The 26,132-nt window shown below is 36.1% G+C and overlaps 1 protein-coding gene across 7 annotated transcripts in view; it reads right to left on the minus strand.

The window, feature by feature from the left end:
• Positions 1-26,132, minus strand: part of SRBD1 (S1 RNA binding domain 1) — a 275,664-nt gene that overhangs the window by 55,048 nt on the left and 194,484 nt on the right. For 3 of the 7 annotated variants that reach the window (XM_055328953.1, XM_055328951.1, XM_055328954.1), the window contains exon 21: positions 22,843-25,276. In XM_055328953.1, the coding sequence (XP_055184928.1) occupies positions 24,987-25,276 (290 nt within the window). In that variant the 3' untranslated portion in view covers positions 22,843-24,986. Of the gene's footprint in view, positions 1-18,048; positions 18,482-22,841; positions 25,277-26,132 lie in introns of those variants that run through there. The other 4 variants (XR_008664926.1, XR_008664927.1, XM_055328956.1 and 1 more) reach the window with 3 other exon arrangements.

Consider the following 26,132-nt stretch of genomic DNA (forward strand, 5'->3'; position numbering starts at 1 on the left):
TCCTTTCAGTATGAGTATATGTTCACTTTGTGAAATTCCACTGTTTGCACACTTATAATTTTTTGTATTTCCATATTTTATATTCCTTAAAAAATTGTTCTAAAAATATCATTTAAATATAAAAATATATTTATACCTCTATTACTAAATGATTTTTGATTGGCCAATTTTTAAGAGTTTTGCTACACTTACACTAATAATTCATGTCTTTTTCCTTCTCCTCTCAACTTTGTTACTTCATTCCTTTTTCATAATATCTGTTTTTTTTTTTTTTTTTTTTTTTTTATTCTTGAGAGACACACACAGAGAGAGAGGCAGAGATACATGCAGAGGGAGAAGCAGGCTCCATGCAGGGAGCCCAACATGGGACTCAATCCTGGGACTCCAGGATCATGCCCTGGGCTGAAGGCGGCATTAAACTACTGAGCCACCCAGGCTGCCCCATAATATCTGGGTTTACATTTAACATTCTTTTCTGTAATCCAAAAACCCACATTTGTTTTAATTTTAGTTCTACAGTTAAATAAATTCAATGCTTACCACCAGATTATTTTACTGTAGTTTTCCTAGTATTCTCTTAGGTAGCTAAAGTGCATACCCTTATTCACACACACAAAAAACCTCCCTAATATCTATTTTTATTTGGCATATGCCCCCTGCTTTTACTAGCCAACACCTTGCTGATTGATCAATTACTCTTTTTACTATGTTTTATTAAGTTTGTATTATTATATATTTTTATATTTATTTACATTTAGAATATTTGTATTCTTGTTATAATTGGATATGTTATCGATTTTAATGTAAATAATATATAAAGCAACAATTATTAATAAACTTTTTATACATCTCCCACTTACTGATGGTCTAAAACTTTCCTTTTGCTAAGACTTTCCACAGAGTAGTTGAAATTTCATTCTTAAAAATAGAACATTTATCAAGAGAATGAAAAGACCAGTCACAGATGGAGAGAAAACATTGCAAAAGATATATCTGATAAAGGACTATTATCCAAAATAAAGAGAACACTTAAAACAACAATAAGAAAAACCACCTGATTAAAAAAAAATGGATCAAAGACCTTAGCAGACCTCACCAAAGAATATATATAGATGGCAAATGAACCCACAGAATGATGCTCCACATTATATGCCATCAGGTGAATGCAAATAGAACAATGAGATACCACTACAAAATCCAGAACACCAACAACAGAAACAATGGTCAGGATGTGGAGCAACAGGAACTCTCATTTATTGTTAATGGAAAGGTAAAATGGTATATAGTACTTTGGAAGGCAGTTTAGCAGTTTCTTACTAAACTATAGATGCTGTTATTATGCAATACAGAAAAAAGCCTGCTTCGTATTTACCTAAAGGAGTTGAAGACACAAAAACCTGCACATACATGTTTGTGGAAGATTTTTTTGTAATTGCCAAAAAGTGGAAGCAAGCAAAATGTGTTTCAGTACAAATAGATAAACTGGAACATCCAAACAATGGAATATTATTCAGCTCTAGAGTGAAATGAACAATCAAGCCATGAAAAGACATGGGGGAAACTTAAATGCTTATTACTAAGAAAAAGAAGTGAATATGAAAAGATTGCACTCTATGATTTCAACTACATCACATGCTGGAAAAGGCAAAACTATGGAGACAGTAAAAAGATCAGTGGTTTCCAGGGGTTAGAGGAGAGGGAGAGATGAATTGGGATGAACACATGAGACTTTTAGGGTAGTGAAACTACCCTATACTACTACCCTAAACTACTACTATAGTTTATACCCTCTGTATACTATACCAGTGGAAATGTCATTGCACATTTGTCCAAGCTCACAGAAGGTACAACAGCAGAGTAATACCTACTGTAAACTGTGAACTTTAGGTGATAATGTGTCAGAGTAGGTTCATCAATTGTAACAAATGCACCTCTCTGGTGGGGGATGTTGATAATGGGGAGGCTGTGCATCAGCCATGGCAGGAAGTACATGGGCAATCTCTGTACTTTCTGCTCAACTGTGCTGTGACCTAAAACTGCTCTAAAAAATAAAGTCTATTAAGAAAAATAGAACATCTATCTCTGTACAGGTGTAGGATAAAATGTTCCCAAAACATAAACTGGAACATAATATCCTGAACTTTAAAAACCTTTATTTAATTAGGCATAATTCCTCCCTCAGATTTGATGTGCTTTTCTAATAATATCAAACATGTAATTATAAACATGCTCCTTTTCAAGCACTAATAAATTGCTAACTTATCTCTACAACAACTGTTCAGTATCTAACTTTCCATTTGTCTTGCCTTTTTTTTTTTTAAAGATTTTATTTATTTATTCATGAGAGACACAGAGAGAGAGGCAGAGACACAGGCAGAGGGAGAAGCAGGCTCCATGCAGGGAGCCCGATGTGGGACTGGATCCCGGGACTCCAGGACCACGCCCTGGGCTGAAGGCAGGCGCTAAACCGCCGAGCCACCCAGGGATCCCTCTGTCTTGCTTTTTAAAGATATTTCAGGATGTACTACAAACAGAAATCCAGCATGATTATTATTCTTTGTTCACAAAGACTGTACAAGTTTCATATTTTTGTTAGTTTTTAAATCTCACTTTAATTTGAGCTACAAAAATAAGATTTTTCAAAAAATAGCAAGATAAATAACAGTAATGTTATTTAAGAAACTTTTCTTTCTAAGAAAAGGCTCTTTTGTCAAAACTATCAAAAATTGAATGGCTTTAAAGACTAGAAACAAAAATTTTTGCAAGTTAGGGGGTTTCTAATTCCTGGGTTTTGAAAAAGTTGAAGAAGGATCTAATCAAATTACCAATGATATATCATTAATAACAATTTTTGAGGATTACTATATAATTTTGGCAGGTAAAGGTGAAAGGGTTTCCAAGCCTTGAGTGATATTTTAAAACTAAAACTCCTTTTCCCTATATCAGTTATTTATGTGAAGAAGGTTCTCAGCTTTTACATTTATAACATCTAAAAGGAAGAAAAGAACTGATGCTAAGCCCATCTCTTTCTGAAAATAAGTCATGCTTAAATATTTACCTGTCATTACATGAACTAATTGAGAATCCAATATCATTCAATAATAATTTTCTAGTAAACTTTTACTTTTTAATAATTTGTCAAAATTTATGTTTTTTTTAATTGTGTCCTGCTGATAACTGCAATAACTTCATTAGAGAAAGCAATAAGACTTATGGACATAAGAAATTAAAACAAATTTTAATTTGTAAATTATTTTTGTTGTAAGAAACATGATAGGATAATCAATAAAAATGTTTAAGCATAACGATATTGCGCTGGGATCAAATTATGTGAAAGAAGTGAAAAGAAAATAGAAGTTCAAGGGAAAAAGAAATGATGTACAATATCTGACTTCTAAAAAGAGCTCATTCATATATTTTAGCGCCTATCAAAACATTGTTATTTAAATCAGAATGGATAATTTATGAGTTATGTCAACTAAGTTTAAAGTGGTTCTTGGGTGGTAGTTGGCCAAACCCTGGTCTAGATCTAAGAAAGTGATAGAGAAAATGTTAATAATGCAGATGAAACATAAAAATATGTCACATCTGTACCATTGTATTGTAAATAGAAATTTTAAAAAAACAACCCTTTTCTTCTAGTATTCAAAAACTATGATCCAATTTCATAAAGAAGTCACACAATTGGTGGATGAGTAAAGTTTGAACAAATCTTTTGTTTCACTTTCATCTGACTTGTTAATATCAACGTTCATGATGGAATTACACTTAGAGAGGCAGGTGTTACACATTTATCAGCTGCGCATACTGCTGAACTCAAGTGGTGATTCCTTGTTTAGTCCATCTCCTTTTGTTTCTCAAACCAAATCTGGTCTTGGCAAAAGGTCTGGCACCAGTCTATGTATTTTCCTCTTGCTACTGGGCACAAAGGATGAGGTCTTACACTTCAGGATGTGTCCCTAACTCTGATGAACACTCCTGGTAGGTTGTTCTGAAAGCTGCTTGAAAATGCATCCTCTCTGCTTCTCCCTACATGCTCTCCTGCTTGAGCTCCATGGTTTTGTTTCTGTCGTTTCATCCAGACTGAAAAATTTTGCCTTTTAATCCAAGTACTTATATTTAAGGTAAATATCAATGTATTAGGGTTTACATCTACATCTTACCCTGTGTTTTGTTTGTCCCATTTGTTCGATGCTGGTTTCTTGCACTTGAAGAGAAAATCAATCAAATGCTTTTTAATAATTTTATTTCCCTTTTAATTAGATTGTTAATTACACATTATTTTACTATTCTTTAATGGTTACCCTAGCAAGTACCATACAAGATGCATCTTGATTTGCTAGACTCTAACATAAATTTGTATTTTCACCAATGCAAGGACTATAGAACATTTTTTTTACTCTTCTTGCCTTTTGCACTATTATTGTCATGACTTTTATTTCTACGTATTACAATTTTAAACTTTATTTATTTATTTATTTATTTATTTATTTATTTATTTGAGAGGGGGTGGGGGGAAAAGGAAGAGGGAGAGAGAGAATCTCAAGGAGGCTCCATGCCCAGAGCCCGATGCAGGGCTTGATCTCACAACCCTTGAGATCATTACCTGAGCCTAAGTCAAGAGTCAGATGCTTAACCAACTGAGCCACCCAGGCACCCTAAAACTTTTTAAAGTAAACTAAGCCACATGTGAGGCTCAAACTCATAACCCTGAGTGGAGAATTGCATGCTCCACTGACTGAGCCAACTAGGCAACCCCCCAACATAAACACCTCAAGATAATAAGTATTTTATATTGCTAATATTCATTATATTGATCCCCCCATTTTATGTTGTGGGGACAAGGGTAATACTGTCCTCACAGAATGAGTTTGGAAATAGTCCCCTCTTCAGTATTCAGAAGTATTTGTGTAGAATTAGTGTTATTCCCTCATTAAATGTTTGGTTAAATACACCAGTGATGACATCTAGGTGTGAGGTTTTCTTTGTAGGAAGGTTTTAAACTAGAAGTTCAATCTCTTTCATAGAAATAGCATAATTTAGGTTACCTATTTCTTCTTGAGTGAGCTTTGGTGGTTTTTACTTTTCAAGGAATTTATCTACTTGATCTAAGTTGTTGGATTGGCATAAACTTGTTCTTTTATTATTTTTCTTATCAATAGGCTCTGAAGTTACATTACCCCTCATTCCTGATAATGGGAACTTGGGTTTTCTTTTTCTTCCTCTTTTTTACATCAGGCTGGCTAGAGGTTTACCTTCTTTCTTTATTTTCCCCCCCTGAAAGAAATCAGTTTTTGGTTTCATTGACTTTATTGCTTTTTCTGTTTTCCATTTCATTACTTTGGGCTCCTGTGTATTCTTTTCTTTCTTCTGCTTACTTTGGATTTCATTTGCTCCCTTTTTCAGTTTCTTAATCTGGAAGCTGAGATCACTGACTGGACTTGGGGACAAGGCTTCCAAGAAGTGGGGGCTACATTCCATACAACTTTTCCTTTCAGTGAATTTGCTGATAGCAAATACCTCAGGGCAAGAGCTGAAGCACGACAGCAATGAGCAGCCCCTACGAACATGGGAAGCCAATCAAGTCAGAAGGCACTCTCTCAGGATGGGTGACAGAATTAGAGATCGGTGTGTACTAATGGGAAGGGGTCTTGGTATACATCTCAGACTTCTAGTTAAGACTCTGGAAGGGAAACACCATATGTATACAGTTAAGATGGAAGTAAAACAGTATGCTCAAGAGACTGAAATCCAACTTCGAATCAGCTCGTCCCAGATTCATTTATAGTCATCTGTCCCTACTCTGCCTTCCAAGTGGTAGGTAAATCTCTGGGAGAAAACAGCCAGAGCCTCAAATTATATGTCCAATTTTCATATATAAAGCTTGGCATTCAATTAAAAGATTACCAGACATACCAAGCGATAGAACCAACTGACCCAACCAAGGAATATGACAGACTTTAGAACAGACTCATGGCTGGTATAGATATATTGGAGTTATCAGGCGTAACTTTAACTATGATTAATACGTTCCAGAAGATACAGGGCAAAATGGATACTTTCACTAGAGAACTAGAATAATAATACTGAAAAGAAAGAATCAAAAGTAAATTCTTAAATGGAAACACATAGTAATTGCTGAAGTTAAGAGTTCAAAAGGAATTAAAAACTAGACAGAACAGGATTAGTTAACTAAAAGATAGGTCATTAGAAGAAATCCAGAATGGAGGAGAGGAGAAAAAGATGTTTCATGGATATACACAAATGTTAAAACTTACCAAACTGCACATAAATATGTGCAATTTATTGAATGCCAATTAGTCCTCAATAAAGGTATATTGCCTATAATGGAGCAAAAATCAAAGTGGCATCAGATTTCTTTTCAGTTGAATCATTTTTTAGAATATAGCAATACTTTAAAAGTTCTCAGAGAAAAAATTAACTTTGTCCTAGAAGTCTATGCTCAGCTAGACTAGCAATCAAGTAAGAATATAGATTAATGGCTATTTTCAGATATGTAAGTCCCAAGGTATTTGTATCACATGCATACTTTCTAAATTAAAAAGATTAAGAATGTATTTTAGTTAAACAAAAAAAGAGGTATGGGAAAGAGTTAAGCTTAAGAAAATGACACCTACCTAGGAGTGTGATTTTAAAAAAAAACCCCAGATGACAAATAAGCTGTAGACTTTGAAAGCAATTAGTCCCATTTGGATACCAGCAAGGGTCCTTCAAGAAGAAAGTAGATTCTTATCAAAAAAGTTAGTATAGTAAAAAAGATGGACTTTTTAATATTACAGTGAATGTCATATTGTATATATCAGAAATAATATATATATTTAAAAGGAAAAACAGGTAATTAAAAGCCTGGAGGGGGCAATCTACAGAAAATGTGAAGCAACTAAAATATAGTATACTTTTCTCAGAGTATAAGAAAGATAATTGTTTCACATGGTACTTGGAACGTGTATCATGTTAGTGATACATGTTAAGAGTTAGTGGCATAGAATTATGTTTCCTTTTCTGAGGTCCTAAAGATACTGTTTTATCCCACAGTTCACAATATTTAGAGTTCATAAAAATTTAATCAATTGCTATTTTTTCTAGGTTTTAGAATTAGCTTACAAACAGACCAACAAACCTAGAACAAAACAAGGCAAAAACAAAACACCTGGACACTTCTACTACAGTTACAAAGATATAAATGCCTTAAATCTCAAGGCTGTAAAAAATAATGGAATGATAGCATATGTGGCAGAGCAAAAGAAAATGGAGAAAAGAAACAAAAAATAGAGAAAAAAAGGTGAAGGAATTATAGATATCTTTATTTTCTTACTTTACACAAAGCAGTGAATCAAAATATATAGTCTAAAGCTGTCCAGTCTAAGCTGGACAAGAAATAGAGGACTTACATATATTAAAGCTTAAAAAATAACCAAGAGAAGAACTAAATTAATAATAAAATCATCAGTCTCAAATTTTAAGATGGAAGAATAAAGAAATCTCTGACTCTTATGGACTGAATGTTTATGCCCCCCACAACAATTCATATGTTGACACCAGTTCCTTCAGTGTGATGCAATTAGAAGGCAAGATCTTTTGGAAACAGGATTAGTGGAGGCCTCATTAATTCAACAAGTACCCTTATAAGAGTTGGAGTTTGCTTTTTCTCTCTGGTCTGTATCATGTGAGAACTCAGTGAGAAGGCAGTCTGCAGCCTTGCAGAGGGCTCTCATCAGAACCCAACCATGATCTCAGACTTCCAGCCTCCAGAACTGTGAGAATAAACTTCTGATGTTTATAAGACACCTAGTTTATGGTATATTGTTATAGCAGCTGGAGCTAAGACAGACCCTGTCTGCTTTCTAAAACCAATCAGAAACAACATGGGTAAAAATGAAATAAAAACTCTATCTAGGAGGAATCAGGCAACACTTATGATCTGAACCTTGTTATTTATAAAGAAGGGCTGCCAAGTACAGTGAAAATTAGGTCAGAGAAAGGGTGCCAAGAGACAATACCCATGGCTGCAGATCTCAAGCAGAGGGAACAAGGCACAGTTTTCCAAGTTAGCTGTATACCCTGAGGGGCAAAAGCAATAGTAACTTGTTTAAAAGAAGGCTGACATTTGCAAACTGGTTTTAGAATTCTCTATGACTCCCTTGTGAAACCACACAGACATGACATTCTTGCAAGAAAAATTTCTGAAAATAGGGAAACTAGGTTAATGGATGGCACTGAAGCTACCAATTCTATTCAATTAATGTTATGTAAAGTCTGAATTGACACTCACAATACACTCCACTAGACCTCAAGGATGTAGGGCTTTATTATGAGTTAGGACTTGTTAGCCTAGAAGTTGTTCAAAGCCTCTGATGCCTCTCTCCCATTTTCTTTCTCCATATAGGTAGTTCAGAAAGGATTGTGTTAAAAAATGAAAATAACAGAAAGGAGTAAGGAATGGTTTCACAACCTTATGAATATGCTAAAAAATATCAATTTGTACACTCTAAGTGGGTAGATTATAAGCAAATTATATTTCAATAAAACTTTTTTTAATAAACTAGGAGATAAAACCATTGCAGGAAAAAAGACAAAAGAAAAAAGAAAAATTCAACACATGTTAGAAAATTGATTGTGGAATGGTTGGAAAATGTGACTAAATACACTTCTTGTGGATTCAAAGAACTTAGTGAAAAAGTGGCTTCCATGAATTAAGGTTCAAAGCACAGATAAAAGGACTGAAGAAAGAAGTGATAAGATCACACCAGATAAAATAAAATTGACCTGAATGAGCCCAGGGAAGATGTAGAAAAGTAATGACACACAAAAATGGAAACTGCAGAAGGAAGAGATATTGTTGAAAACAAGCTAAAGAAACTGGAAGACAGGTTTAAGAAAATTAAATAACATTTTAAGAATATAAGTAACATGGGATCCCTGGGTGGCGCAGCGTTTTAGTGCCTGCCTTTGGCCCAGGGCGCGATCCTGGAGACCCGGGATCGAATCCCACGTCGGGCTCCCGGTGTATGGAGCCTGCTTCTCCCTCTGCCTATGTCTCTGCCTCTCTCTCTCACTGTGTGCCTATCATAAATAAATAAAACAAACAAAAAAAATTAAAAAAAAAAGAATATAAGTAACATTTTTTAAAAATAAAAAAAAAGAATTTTAAAGAATTAGAGGAAAAAATCATCTACATGGAAGAAAGATAAGGAAGGGTTAATGTTCAATATGCATTCAGAAGACAACAGAACAATCAGCAAAAAATATTCACAGTATAATTCAAGAAAATTCTGAAGTAAAAAATTTGAATCCATAGATTTGAACAGGCACACCATCTTCCAGGAAGAACCAACAAAGATTAATCAGTACTAGAACATGACCTAATAAAGTTACTAGACTTCAAAGATATGATCTTTCAGACAGAAAATCAAATCACCTCAAGGGGAAGAGATAGAAATCAGGCTGCTTCATTCTTCTTTAGAGCAGCATTCAACATTATAGAAATTCACTGTCTTCAAAATTCTAAGGGATACTATGATCCCAGAATTTTATTTCCATCCAAAGAATAGTTCAAGCATAAAGGCAACATGCAGATGATCCAAAACATACAAATACTTAGGATGCCTGGGTGGCTCAGTGGTTGAACGTCTGCCTTTAGCTCAGGTTCTGATTCCGGAATCCTGGGATCGAGTCCCACATCAGGTTCCCTGCAGGGAGCCTGCTTCTCCCTCTGCCTATGTCTCTGCCTCTCTCTCTGTCTCTCATGAATAAATCAATAAATAATCTTAAAAAAAGACGTAAATTCAGTATAACATTAAGATATTCCAATCGCTAAACATTGTAATTAAATATCAGCCAGTTGAATCTAGCACATTAATCAAATATATGATGATTCAGTAAAACTCATACCCCAAATGCAAAGATGGCTCAATATTAAGATGATTGTAACACGATTTAAACATAAGTCAAAAAAAGAAATACCACATGAACATTCCTGTAGATGCTGAAAAGGCATCTAAAAAAACTCTACCCGTATAGGTAATAGATGAATAATTTCTTGGCATGAAAAATATACATATAGCATTTCAAAGGCTAGAAACTTTACAGTGAAATACTGAGTCTCATTAAAATCAGAAAGACAACTAGTATTATTTAACTTTGGCCAATACTAGTTAATGCCATTAGAGAAGAAAAGGAAAAAAATGAAATCATGAAGGAAAAGGAAGAAAACATTACTATTTGCAAATGAAATGATGTTACAGGAGAAAAGCCAGGAAAATCAACTTTAAAAAATCATTGTTACCAAGAGTAAGATAATTTAGTAAGGTGGCTGAGAAAAAAATTAAAACACATGAATAGTTCTCCAATATATGGATGATTACCTAGAAAATATAACAAAAAATATACAATTTACAAAAAAAATATACAATTTACAAAAACAAGAAACATGATAAAGTACTTAGGAAGAAATGTGTAAGATTCACATGAAGAAAATGTGGAAACACTATGAAGAGTCATTTTAAAAGATATTAATAAATAGACATATTCTTAGGTAGAGAGATGATAGAATATGATGACAATCCTTTATAAGTAAATATATAAATTGAACTTTCTCAAGAAAAATACCAGTATCATTACTTTGGGAATAAAGCAGGAACAGCGTAATAAAGGAGGAATAGCCCTACCAGATACTAAAAGGTATTATAAATACTATAGTAATTAAAGCAATTTGCTATCTCTATGCCCAGCCTGAAGTCGGCTTGTCTCTCTCTCTCTGCTCCTCCCCCAGCTCATGCATGTGCATGCTCTCTCTCTAAAATAAATAAATAAAATCTTAAAAAAAATAAGTTTGGTATCAGCCCATGAACAGAAAGCTCTATGGTAAAAAATACATAACCCAGAAATAGATGCAAATAAATATTGAGATTAGTTCCTGGTAAAGTTGACATTTCAAAATAGTGGGGTAAAATGATATATTTAATAAATAGGATAAGAAGGTAGCCATCTGGAAAATATGAAATTGGATTCTCTCATATCAAATTAAATTCTAGATAGATAAATATAAAGGTAACAGAAATGATACATTTGATTTTACAGAAATTTTGATTTTCTTTATGGCAAAAATTTCCAATTATATTTTTCATTTCCAAAACTCATTTAGTTTCTTTTATTATTAGATCTACCTGATCACTTAAAACATATTTTTTCCTTCAAGTGAATTGTGTTCCTTTTCTTTTATTGAAACATATTAAATATACTTATTTTGTAATCTGCCTAATAATTCCAATGTGCGAAGGATTTGACTCATTCAGCTGTTTTTCCCTGCTGCTTCCGACGGTGGCTTGTTTCTTGTTTTGTTTCCTTTTAAATTTTTTGTGATAACATATTTCTTGAATTTTCCTGAGAGAATTCTGCAGACATGCATTTAACCCTGCAGATGCCAAGGGGCACAGTAATTTCAAATAATATTCTCAGCTCCAGTAGTATGAAATCAGCATTGCTAAGTAGTTTTATTATTTTTGATAGTTTGTATATTTCTTCTTTTTTAGTTCTAAGTATTTTCTAATTTTCATTCTGATCAATTCTTTGATTGATGTAATCATTTAGTATTCTTAAACTTCCAGACATTTGTTACTGTTTTTTGCTACCTCAACTACCTCTACGAGAATTCTGCAAGTGAATCTTTATCACCACTACCTCATTCAGGCCTTGGTTACCTCTTGCTTGTACTAGAATAACCACTATGCCTGATTTATAGCACCAATACTATCTCTATACTTAAGGGGAGAATGCTCTTTATTCTTTGTGTATTTTTAAAAAACTGCATGCAGGGGTGTGTCTAATACTGACCTTACAAAATTATTCCAGAGGAAAATTCACAGACGAAACTTAGTAAGGATATCACTGATGAATTGAATCACCTGGCTTCACCTGAAACAATAGAGCCCATTGAATTAGGGCAAACAGGCTTCCTCTGAGGACACATAATTGATTTGTTTAATTTCTGAAAGGTCATCTGCCCTGGGAACGGGAAGGGGGATTCTGCATTCCCTTCCATGGTTTGTAACCTCATCCCTGACAGCTGCAGGGACACGTGCTTGGAGAAGAATCTCTCCTTCTCCTCCCTTCCCCCTCCTCCCTGGCATTCACACATAACTGTGTGGCAATTACTTTTATCACCATATCCTTCAATGGGCTTTACTTGCTAGGCATCATGTTCTCCACAGAGGCTTGTCATGAGAAAAGTCTCTCCTTCTGAGCCCCCTCAAATCACCAGACCAGGCATTTTTCCCATCTTGGGTTCATCCCTGGATTGATATCAGTTCATCAACAAGTCCTAATGAGTGTACTTAACTCATGTGGACTGAGTCAGTGTCTTCACACTGACTTAGACATTCCCAGTTCCAGAAGGCAAAATACAGGCAACAGGGCCAAAATTAAGCCAAACCTAGGCTCCTATTAACTTGTACCTTAATTGCTGCAGTTGCTTCTTAACTTACCTCCTGGATTTCTATCCCTTGCACCTCCCATAATGCATATGTCTGCCAGAGCAATTGTCCTAAAATTGCTGCACATGTTTAAATGTTCACTTCCCTTTCCCCACTAAAAATCTTCAATGGATCCTCTTTGCTTAGAAAATAAGGTGCAAATGAAGAGAACCAGGAATGGTGGATAAAAAGGTTAATATAATGAACTCGATAAGATGAAGTCTCTTGCTTTCCTCTCTTTTATCAGGTTAATAGACATAAAATTATATAGTCATAATTATACCAATGTATTTGTTGGGCTTGTGACATACATAGTTATGACAATAATAAGAACAAAAAAGTGGGGGAGGGAATAGAGTTCTAATATTTTATTATAAATATAACAGAGAAACATTACGGTTAATGTTTCTGTGTCTCACTGGGAATAAGTTACTATAAATGGCAGGTAGGTTAATACCTACCATCTTATCTGGTAAGCCAGAGGAACACCAAGAAAATAATTCCAGACAAAAAAATCACAAGTAAAGAAAACAGATCAACATCTGTTATGAATACAGATGCAAAACTCCTCGACAATAAACTAGCAAACCTAATCCAGTAATATATAAAAAGGTTAATTCATTGTGTAAGTTTGCTACAGCTGCCATAATAAAGTATAATATGGGTGGCTTAAACAACAAAAAATTATTATCTCACAGTTCTGGAGGCTAGAAGTCTGAGATCAATGTGTTGGCAGGGTTGGTTCCTTCTGAGAGGTCTCTTAGAACCTTCTGGTAGTTCTTCGGCTTATGGTAGTATAACTCCAATCCTCACATGACATTCTCCCTGTGTGCATGTCTATGTCCAAATTTCTTTTTACAAAGGGCATGACTCAATTAGATTAGAGGTGCATCTCAATTGAGAGTGATCTAATCTTAACTACTTACATCCTCAGCAGACCTATTTGCACATAAGGTCACATTTGGAGGTAGAGGGGGTTAGGATTTCAACATGAATTTCTGAAGGACACATTCAACCTACAACATAAGCCATGATCAAAAGGAATTTATCCCAGGAATGCAAAATCGGTTTAATATTCAAAAATTAATTAATGTAACATACCACATTAATAGAGTAAAAGACAAAACCCACATGATCATTTTAATAGATTAAGAGAAAATCTGAAAAAAATTCAATACCCCTACTTGATGAAAACAGTAAAAAATTAAGAATAGAGGGAACTTCCTCAATATGATAAAGGGCACATACAGAAAATGCAAAGCTAAATCATACTTTTTTTTAATAATATTTTTTTAAAAAAGATTTTATTTATTTGAGAGAGAGAGAGAGAGACAGAGCATGATCGAGCAGGGGGAGCAGAGGGAGAGGGAGAAGAGGACTCTGTGCTCAGCTTGATCCCACAAACATTAGATCATGACCTGAGCCAAAATCCAGAGTCAGACACTTAACTGACTGAGCCACCCAGGCACCCCCTAAATCATACTTAATAAAGACTGTACACTTAGTCCTTAAAAGCAGGAACAAGACAAAAATGTCCACTCTCACAACTTCCATTCAACAATATACTGGAGGTTCTGGTCTGAAAAATTAGGCAAGAAAATTTAAGAAAAGAAATTCAGAGAGGAAAGAAAGAGGTAAAACTATCTCCATTCACAGATGGCATGATCTTACACACAGAAAATCCTAAGGAGTCCACTAAAAAACTATTAAGAGTAATAAGTGAGTTCAGTAAGTTTGCAGAATACAAATCAGTACAAAATAATCAATTTTATTTTTATACATTCATTGCAGCAAACATTCAAAAAATGAATACAAGAAAACAATTCCATTTACAACTGTATCAAAAAGAATAAAATACTTAGGAATAAACTGAATAAAAGAAGTGTAAAAGTTAAACTTTGAAAACAGCAAAACATTGTTGAAAGAGATTAAAGACATAAATAAGTGGAAATACATCCCATGTTCATGGATTGTTAGACTTAATATTGTTAAGATGGCAATATTCCCCAAATCGATCTACAGATTCAATGCAATCCCTATCACAATCTCAGCTGATATTTTTTCAGAAATTGACAAGCTGATCCTAAAATACATGCACAAATGCAAGAGATCCAGAATAGTCAAAACAATCTTGAAAAAGAATAGTTGGAAGACTCACATGACATAATTTCAAAATTATTACTTAAGACTGTATGGTACTGGCAGAAGTATAGCTATAAAGATCAATGGAATAGAATTAACCTATATGTTTATAGTACAGAACCCGTAAGTCTATGGTCAATTTATTACTGACAAGAGTAGCAAGATAATTAAATGAGGAAAGAACTGTCTTTTCAACAAATAATCCTAAGATGATTGGATAACTACATTAAAACAAAATCAATTGGATCTCTACCTCATTTCATATACAAATTAACTCAAAATGGATCAAAGATCTATCTACATGTAAGAGCTAAAATTATTACTTTTAGAAGAAAACATATGTGTAAACCTTCATGACTTTGAATTAGGCAATGGTTTCTTAAATATGACACCAAAAGCACAAGAAAAAAAAGAAAAAATAGATAAATTTGATATCATATCAACAATTTTGTTTTTCAAAGGATACTATGAAAAAAGTGAAAATAAAACCCTACAGAATGGAAGAAATTTTTTATAAATCATGTATCTGATAAGGGGCTTACAGCAATATCATATTATATATAATATTTATATATTTTCTTATATATTATATGCTTTTAAATATATTATATATGTGTGATATATAATATATAAAGAACCCCTAAGATGTAGAAAAATAATCTAAATAAAAAGTGGTCAGGGAGCTTGAATAGACATTTCTTCAAAGAAGATCTACAAATGCCAATAAGCACATGAAAAGATGCTCAGTATTATTATCCATGAAGGAAATGCAAACTAAAACCACCCTGTGAAACCACTTTACAACCATTAAGATGGCTATAATAAAAAAAATACAGATGAAGAACAAGCGGCGATGAGGATGTAGAAAAACAAGGTTTCTTGTTGGGGTAATGAAAATGTTCTAAAACTTATCATGATGGTTTAGAACTCTGTGGAAACCATTGACTTGTCCCCTTAAATGGTGAATAATATCTCAATAAAGCTGTTAGCAAAACCCAAACCCAAACAAGACCAAGATAAATTTTCTGGAGGCGAATTTGTGATTTCAGACTATTTTCTTTGGTTCCGGCTCTATTCACTGGGGCCAGCAGACTGTGTTAGTGAAGAGTTGGCCAAAGCCCAAAGGAACTCTCTTCATCTGTGCTTTGCCTTGAGCAATTTATTTTTAAATAACCCTTTGTCAAATTAGACATACATAGTCTGGTTTTGCATATCCTCTCCTAGGGTTTTTGATGTTTTTATCTTGGGGATGAGGTGGGACATGGAGGGTATGTTTTCCTCTTTGAAAGATGTGATGGGTTAAGGGCCAATTAATTGTCAGTTTTAGTTTTCTTGGCCCCTGACTCATGTCCATTTTCAACTCCAACAGCTTCCAGTATCAATCACACAGGAGCCAAACTCTCCATGAGGCACAGAGATCTCACTGCTCTGAATTTTTAATTTCCTTTTTTAATGGTAGTGCACTCTCTGCTTAGATTAGTTCCCTCCCCGCTACAGCTCTAAGAATACTAAGCAGAGATTCTACTCAACTCTAACCCAGCTGTCTAACCAGCTCTCAAGCAAACCAGCCCCGGCCTCATAATTTATAGCAGCACTGGGTAACCTAGGTATTGAAAAACCTCTATTTCTTCATCTTTTACAAGAGTTAGCATTTAGTTACACAAGTACAGAATAGGAGCAAGGAATAACTGAGGGGAAAAGGAGGAATGGTGGGCATTCATGAGGTAGCTAGTAAACAAAGTTTGGAAGAACCTCAATTCTAATGCTTCAGAGGCTATAGTGGGCTTCTTTATGAGGCTCCCAGATTCATCCAGCCTCACTCAGTGACTCCTACCCTCATCCTCAGCCAGAGACTCTGTAAGAAGGCTGCCTGTTACTGCAGTTACTGTTGCTTGCTGGAGAAGCAGAGATAAGGACCAGAATTCAATGTGGCCTCTATCACACCTGTTGCAATGGGAACCAAAGTAGCTCCAACACAAAGGTCTGACCCAACCGGACCTACTTCCTTACCAACTGCCCACAGTAGGCAACCTGGAAGCATGGGGGAATCCATGCTTGGTAGGATCACCTGTGACCCGTGAGAAACAGGGTAGGAAGGAGAGAGCACATAAACTCCCTCGCTTTGCTACCTTCCTTCCACTCTTCCACCATCTGAGCCACTGCAATTCCATAAAACTTCTTTAAAGACAACCTGGTCACTGGTAGTGTTTTATTATGAGGCTGTATGCAACACCTTATTTTGCTTTCCCACTACCTGGACTTACTTTCCCTTGCTCTTCCTGACTTGGGAATGTAAACCCCAATAAAGCATGAGTACATAAGTTTTTTCTCGGGCTGTTATCTAGAGAACCTGAGCTAATGCAGAGACTGAGGCCAAACACTGTTATCTGGAGGAATCGAGGTAAATAATGGACAATCAATGGTAATAAGGTCTGGGTATAATAATCTGAGGATGTAAGGAACGAATAAAAGGGGGGTGAGGTTCCAATACCATGGATAGCGGTGGGAATTCAAGGTTGCTGTCCTTGTGGAGTTTCCAATCTGTAGAGAAGATATTAGTTAGATGCTGTTATCATATACATAAATGGATAGTCATAAACTGTGTGTAGAAGTGAAGGAAAGTTACATGGTGCAAGGAGAGCCTATAAAAGGGAATTTGATTTAGTCTGGGAGTTGAGTAAGTCCTTTCTGAGAAAATACTATCTGGGGTGACATCCAAAGGGGTGGGATGAGGGCAAAGGAAGGCTGTTCTGGGCACAATGAAAGGCTCTGTGGTGGGAGGAAACATGCTCAGTTTGGGGGAGGCAGAAGGGACTTCTCCATAGAGAAAGGTGCCTTTGAGCCTCAGTTTTCATACTTTAAAAAAGTATCTCAACCCACAATAAAGAATGAATTTTACATCTTAACCTAGCAGCAACACAAGACACATACACCAAAACAAAAGTTTCATGACATAATATTTACCTTTATGGGGTTTTTCATAATAGCTGTTAACAATGAAATGTGTGTTTGCTTGGAAAGAGCACTAACACTGGAACAATGCGCTATGGTGTTTGCAAACAGAACTGTTGGAGATGATTTACATAACATATGATGAAACATATCAAGGTAGATATGTAGGTACTAACATTAGAAGATGTACATGCTATATTATAAAGAGAATAGGTACTATATATATATAAATTTTTTAAAAATTTATTTATTCATGAGACACACACACACACACACACACACACACACACACACACACACAGAGGTAGAGACACAGGCAGAGGGAGAAGCAGGCTCCATGCAGGGTGCCTGACATGGGACTTGATCCCAGGTCTCCAGGATCACGACCTGGGCCAAAGGCGGCACTAAACCACTGAGCCACCTGGGCTGCCCAGGTACAATATATATACTCGTATCCTGATTTGTTAAAAACATTTATACATGAAAAAGTCTATGTGTAGAAAAAGGGTTGAGGAAAAAAATTAAAAAGGGGCTACTTCTCAAATTACAGGGGATTTTGTTTTCCAACTTTTATATTTCATTATTTGTATTTTTTACACTATTTGTATTACTTTTTCAATTGGGAAAAATAATGAAAATCAAGTTAAAAGAAAATGACCAAAATACCTTTAGACGTTCCTTGAGGGTACCATTATAGGTAAAGTGAGGTTATTGATTTACTAGAAATTTAGTGGTTTGGGTTACCCATGCAGCAAATTACACCGAATTTGGCTCAACTGGCATACTGAGTTTTAGTTTCATGGAATCATTTTAACCTTATGAAGCAAAGAACTTGAACAAACCTTAGGTCTGGTTCCACTTTCTTCTTCATTGCCAAGAGATTCAAACCTGGGAAGCTGGTGGGCAAATGTCAAGTGATCAAAGAACCACCACTATGACCAGAGAAAGACATCCAGAGGAGAGTTGCTCCCTTGCAGAAAACCTCCCCAGTTACTGTGGGCCTGGTGATAAGGAGGTGGAAAGTTCCTCAGGCGTGAGAAGTTTTTAGTAGAAGGCATTCATCCCTCTGTCACTTGATTGCTTTTGTAAAATTCTTCAACAAACTTGGAGACTTACATTTGCAATCATTACTTAGATAAAACAAAACTCAAAACTTGAGACAAAACAATGCTGGGCTATTCCATTGCTCTCTCTTTATCACCCCATCTTTCCCTTCAACACTGCATCTTCAACTTTAGATTTTTCTGCTAGGATTGACCTGTCACATGGGGCTGACTATACAGCTGTAACAAATTCTCTGGTATCTGAGAGGGTTCCCTGTAGTGTTTAGATTAATAATTTATTTCTATTCTTCTGGGGTGGACTTTTCTCCTTAAAAATACTGGTGGCAGGGGTATTATAAACCTTATTTAAATTCTTGATATGAGCTAAGAGAATAGCAAATCTTTTCTGGGGAAAATACTTAATTTCTAAAAAGGTAATTTTTAGTGCTGACAGGACGAGAGTCTGCTTATCCTACTCTCCCTCTAAATAATAAACCTAGACTCCACGCACAGAATCATCCTCACCGTATAAAATGAGTGAGTGGGAAGAAGTCTATATCTCTCTTCCTGTCGAACAGGCTGCTTTGGCAATGAGCCCAGTCATTCTGAAGTTCTCCACGATCTGTTATTTAAATCCAATTCATTATGACTGATTTCAGGCAGGAAGCCAAAATGAAAAGACTAACTAAATACGTATTTTTGTTTTTTCCATTCTGTCCCTTCTTTCCATCTCCAGTATTAACACAAGTGCTAACTCCGAGGTCAGGGTTAGATGTATAGATACCTCAACATGAGCACTCCACTAATGGAAAACCAAGTATTCCAAAGGGTCTTGTGGCTTCAAATGAGATGGGATGACACCATATTCTGGAATAGACAGCAGCCAGGTTTAACTTCAAAATGCCCATGATATTTAATTTAAAATATTCTGTCCTATAGTTTAAGTTCCAATTCCCCATGGTTGCAGACATCCTCGAAAGATATCATATTCATCTTTTGTCCCCAGCACCTGGCACAGGGTCTCATGCTGGGCATCTAGTAAATGTCTTCTGAATGGAACTCTGAGGCCTCCAGGCCTGTGCTCTATTTTTTCTTGTACTCTGCAACCTTGGCTGTTCAATCATTCCATAAAGCTCTTCCATGTTTGCTTGTAGTTCTTTTAAATTTTGTGGCTAACCCATCTGTAATTTGTTTTTGTGGTAGTATGGCAATATGATTTTGCCCTAATATGAAAAGCCACTTTTAACGTACATTAAATCCCCAGATTTTGAATTCTGTTCATTCCATTCTTCTGTTTGCCTCTTTCTGTGCTAGTACCATACAGTTTAAATTATGGTAGCTCTGGACTATACTTTAATATCTGGAAAGAACAAATTCCCTCATATTATTCTTTTAAAGTATTGTTTTGACTTTTTTCCACATAATTCTTCCAAATAAGTTTAACTTCTGACTTCAGTTTGAATAAACAGACTAACAAAAGCAAAGCTGATCAGAATAATTATAGAGTTTTGCCCAAAGTAGGCATATATAATCATTTTTGGAGGACTGATCTTTCTATAATACTGTGTCTTGCAATCCAGGAACATGGTATGCCTTAATGTTTTCTGCTTTTATTTTATATTCAGTAGTAAAGTTTTATACATTTTCATCAAACTGATCTTGCACCTTGTTAGATTAGATTATTTCTAGATACTTTGTAGTGTGTTGTTGTAATAACTTCCCCCTGACCCCTCAACAGCTTAAATGAATAAAGCTTTTGTTTTTTGAACTAATGTGAAGTCCAGAGTAGGCAGTTCAGGGCTGTTGTGTGACTCTACAATGCCAAGATGGGTTCAGGAACTTTCTATCTTTCTGTCTAGCAGTCACTATTGAGTATTTGTCACTGTCTGACCTTCACTGTCTGACCTCCAGCACTTTCAGCATTCTGTCCGCACTCCGAGCAGGAAGGAGGGCAAGGACAAAGGATAAGAAAAAGATGATACTGGCACCTAGCCTTTCTAGAATCCCATCCCATGACTTTTGCCTACACTCACGGGCCAGAACTAGACCACAGGGCCACATCTGTGCCTGTCAGTCATGTTATGATCACTTCAAAACAGAATTCTTTTAGTAAGAAGGAGGGAAGAATGCTGAATCGGCAATGAGGCAAGATTAGCCACAACAACACAGATTCCTGCCCTTATGGGGATGTTCAAAGAATTTATACACACTGGTGATCTTATTCAGCCTTGTGGCTGTGGGCACAGTTTTATGCTACCAGGTACCGACTGACACTCTCACCCAGCCCTCCCCCCTGAACTTTAGGCAGAAACAGCCAACTGCCTGTTTGGCATCTCTGCTTGGATTTCTTTCTTTTTTTTTTTTTTTCAAATTTAATTTTATTTATTTATTCATGACAGACACATACACACACACACCGAGGCAGAGTCACAGGCAGAGGGAGAAGCAGGCTCCATGCAGGGAGCCTGACGTGGGACTTGATCCTGGGTCTCCAGGATCACACTCCAGGCTGAAGGTGGCGCTAAACCGCTGGGCCACCGGGGCTGTCCTCTGCTTGGATTTCTAAATTTAAAAATTTGAGGATCTCAAATTTAACTGGTCCAAAATGAAGTCCTTCACTAAAACTCTCCAAGACAGCCTTCTGCACCTCAGTAGGTAACAGTGTCCTTCTGGTTCCTTAGGCCAAAAACCATCCTAGACTCCTGTCTGTCTCATATCTTATATCTAATACACCAGGAAATCCTGTTTGGCTCTGCCTTCATCTTCCAGATACATCCAGAATCCCACTGCTTCTCGCCATTTTACCACTAACATTCTTGTCCAAGCCACCACTATTTTATGCCTACATTGCTGTGATGGCCTCCTAAAATCATCATCCACATAATCCTCCCTGAAGACTCAGTCTTCCTCTTTTCTAATGATCTTATCCTTGTCGCCTACCTCTGCTACTTATTCCCATGATCCTTCCCTACCCTTTGTAATTACCCAGCACCACAATCCTGACAGCTGTAATTTCAGAGTTAAGCATTCCACTGCTGATGACCACTTTTCACCCATCATGTCCTCTGTTATCCCCACTCTAACATTCCTCCAACTCCTTCAGGACCTACAATCATTAGTCCTGTACTTTTTCACTGACCCTCATGCTCCCCTTATACTTTTGCTTTTCTTCTTACAAAGTTTAAATTCCATAGTCAACAATTTGTCTACATGCCCTCAACTTCCTTACCTTTCTGTCCACTCATTTGGCAAACTCCCAAACCTGATTAGATCCACCTCTCTACCTGTGCCCACCCAGTTGCTGTGGTGGAAGAAAAATATATAAGCAAGAAGATTGATCCTCCACTTGACTGACCCTTACCCTGCAGTGGAACATTAACACTGCATGAAAGTCATATTCTATTTCCCTAGGCTTTTCACTCTCATCTTTTTCTTTCTTTCCTTTTCCTTTCTTCTCACACCTCGGACTCCCTTTACACCCAGTTTTCAGGCTTCTATGATCACCTTCCTTTTTATTTCAATGAGAAAAATAAAAGCAACCCAAGGAAACCCTCAATGAGCTCCAATCACCATGTCCTCCTACCTATGTCTGGGACCATACAATCTTCTTTTGTTAATAGGGACAAATTGTTTGTATTCCTATCTCAGACCAGTCACTGTGTATTAGATTCCACCCAGGCTCATCCATTCAAGGTTATGATTCCAGTGATTCTCCTCTGTCTCCTGTCTCAAAATTTTCGGTTTTACTAGCTCATTTCCACTTGTACATATTATTATGTCTTCTTAAAAAAATACAAAAATGCTCTCTAGGCTCAATTTTTTCCTTTTAACCACTGTACTATTTCTCTTACAAACCTCCTGAACAAATGATCTATAATGGCTATCCCCAATCTAAATCCTCCCATTTTCTTTTAAACCCACTCCAATCAGGCTCTCACCCCCACCTTTTATCAGAAACAACTCTTGTTAAAGTTAACAAAATAGCTGTCCTAGTTAACTTCCGGGCATCTTTCACATTTCAGTCAAACCCCACTGAAATATTTTCTGACATTTCTGACTAGGTAAACCGATTACATGCTGTCATCATATTATTTCTCTTGCTTTTAATTTTATATTCGTATGTGATTTCTCAGTTAATGATTCTTTTTTTCTCAATAGACTCTAAGTTCCATAAGGGTAGGGATAATGTCTATTTTTCCATCATAGTTTTATGGTCAGTGTCCAGCACAATGCCTGGCACTCAGGAGGCCACCAATAAATTCTGAGAGAATGAGTGCTTTACCATCATCCCCACTTTAAACTTGGGAAAAGGAGGCCCAGAGAAGTAAAGACACCAGATCAAAAGGACATTGTGGATTATCAGTAGGATAGGGACTAGGATTAGTTGAACATTCTGATGTTCCATGCTACATTCTAGAAATATAAGATGAATGAGACATGCCCCACTTGTCCCAGCCTAGGCCTTATAGAGCTTCCACCATGTTTGGGCTAGACAGGACAAACCAGGCAACCTAGTGCAATATCAAGTTCTCCTTGTGTCTACAAGGGCTTAGCTACCAGGCCAATGGAACTGCTTCTGCTACTCTGGTTCTTTTATTCAAAGTGGCCAAGGAGAAGGTTTCTTCCCAAAAAGCATTTGTTTGACTATATATAATGATAGATGTTAACTAGGTTTATTATGGTAATCATTTTGAAATACATACAAGTGGTGAATCAGGCTGTACACCTGAAACTAACATAAAGTTATATGCCAATTATGCCTCAATTAAAAAAAAGCATTTGTTTGAGATTACATTGCAGGCTTCAGAACAAGACTCTTTGGGTGCATATTACTCATCACTGATCTACAAATTATGAACCAGGAAGAACACTGGAAGGAGTAGGCAGATCAACTTAAAGTTACAACATTAAGATCCACTGTCACTTGAAGACCAGTAGAAAAGAGAGAAAAGCATTTCAGAAATGAAATTGTCAGGAAAACAAGCCTTGAGTTATACAACTTTTAAGGAAACTACTGCATCAAAAAGATCTATGTATACCAGTTGGAAGACTGAAAATTTTGAGTTTAGTAAACTACCAGGCAAAACTATCAATGAACAGTCCAATTTGCCACTTTGTAAGAGACTATACTACTAAGATGATCATACAGTTTATTATGCACAATGAGGCAGTTTGGGAATAAAAAGACATACTATTAAAAACCTATACTATGGCAGTGAGTGTTTACTAGGACAGTCCCAGGCAAAAAAGCAGGACTGGTCACCCTCTTTAGTAAGTATCTTCCACTCATTACACATGGAGAAAACCAAGTATTCATTCAGTCAAGCAAATGACTCCATTAAGCAAATTAGCCAGAGCAGCCAGAATGGATAAGACCCCAGTCCAGTGTGGGCTCTATCTAAATAATTTTGCCCCTGAATGGTCATGCTAATACTTACCACCTCCCCTGAATAAAAACAGAGTTAAGAGTCACTTGCTTTACCTACTTGTTTTTCTTGTCCCTTCATACCTGACCTACAGTCAATCTTTAGGAAGGCCATTTCTTTCCTCATCTGAAGTTTAGCCCTACTGCTTAAGAAAGAGTATAGCTTCCCGTCCTAAGCCAAGTCAAACCAAATGCCATTCTTCAAGTTTCCAGAGGCATCCCCCTTGCCCAAAGGCACCGTTGGTTTATATGAAAATTGCATGAATATGTGCCACATCAAGAAGGAGTCCTAGGTCATTCACTGAATCAACATAACAAAAACAAGGTCACTAGCCACAGAATTTTATTGTAGGGATCAATACATATATACTTCTCAGCGATGTTTTGAGCCATTCACTTGATGGTTACAAACACATCAGGATCTATCTAATAGGCATATTTTTTATTTCCTTGGCAAGAGAAAATCATGAATCAAGTCCAAAAGGCCTGATTAAAAAAATCTATAAAAAGGAAGGCCAACCACCACCTGCCCTACTATGTCAAGAAACATTGTACAGTTCAAATCAAGAACACAATTCCATACAAGTCCAGCAAGGCAAGCTGGCAAGTAGAAATGAAACAAGAATCTATAATATAAAATGCAAAAGGAGTCAAAGATGAACTACAAAAAATAAAATTTGGGTCAGAAAACCATTATTAAATAAAATGACATAAGGATGTCTATTAGTTGTTTTCTTTAAGGGGAAAAGTAACTGAGCTCTTAGTTTTCTATTTATTCAGAAGGAAAAGGAAAGTGTTTGAAAAATACCTCAAAATATTGAGTGAATTCTTTCTCATCTACTACCTAGAATTCACAAACATCTGACTGACTTATTCTTAAACATCTATAGAAATGAGAAAAATAAAATTGGTGTTTGACCTTTAATGCAACACTCACAACACCCGAATGAGGTCCAGAGTAATCCTAGATCGGGGGATGTCAATGTTGAGTACTTGGACTTCTACTCTTTCTCCAGGGCCTAGGCCAAGACTCCTTCTCTTCTTTGTTTTAGAAAGTTTTGCTTCTGTTACATTTCGTATGGGAATCAGCCCTGATCTCCCCACTCCTATATCTACAAAAATTCCAAACAGAGTGGCATTCTCAACTTTGCCTGTAAGAACAGTCCCAACCTGCAGGTCTTCCAAGCAGACTATGCTTCTCTTGAAATCTGGTTTATCAAAATCTACAAGAAAAAGGGAAGAAAAGATAGTGTAAATAGTATGTACTATATTTCCTGGACCTGTATCATGTACTAATATACATTAGTAAATAAATATTTACTACGTATCAGTTATGTGTCGGGACCACTAGTCAGCATTGAGAGGGGACGTTAAAAAAAAGCTAAAACCCAGGCTTGCCTTCAGAGACAATGCATCTTAATTGAAGAAGCAGCATTCACATAGTAGGAACAATACAAGAAAATTTACTCACACTTTCTCCTCAAACTGTATCTTGCTAGCATGCAAACCTTAGCACTATACATAAAGAATGAGAAGAGTCTTAACTTTCCTCTTTATGAGGAGGTGATGAGAAAATATCTTTGCGTAATGAATATATAAGGCCAAATCACAAACACTGAGAAAGTAAGACCTTTAAAGACAGAAAATTGGGAGATTCCCCCCACCCAACCCCCCAGTACCTGAATTCTCAAACTGTTTAAAGGTGATAGAAAGTCCATTAACATTTTGTCGAATATGGATGAAATTAAAGTGTTCTCCTCATTTCCCTCCACAAATTTGGAATTCAGGAGTCAATTTCTATCCATTTTGAATTTACTTGTCCAATCAAAACTTAATACCTTCTTGATTATCTATGGCTCAGAAACCCAGATCAGCCAGTACCTAATCTTTCTCCTCTTTCAGTTCAATTCATCAAACATTTATTAGCCTCTAGTATGATCTCCTGTCCAGGCACTCTGCTGGGTGCTAGAGATACAAAGATACAAAGATGAGGACACGCAGATCCTACTCTCAAGTTCCTTATAGCCCTCTTTTCTTGTTAGCCTCAGTGTACATTTCTCTGTTCATGAACACCATGCT

Source organism: Nyctereutes procyonoides, unplaced genomic scaffold (genome assembly GCF_905146905.1).
Source record: "Nyctereutes procyonoides isolate TBG_1078 unplaced genomic scaffold, NYPRO_anot_genome, whole genome shotgun sequence".
Lineage (NCBI taxonomy): Eukaryota > Metazoa > Chordata > Mammalia > Carnivora > Canidae > Nyctereutes > Nyctereutes procyonoides.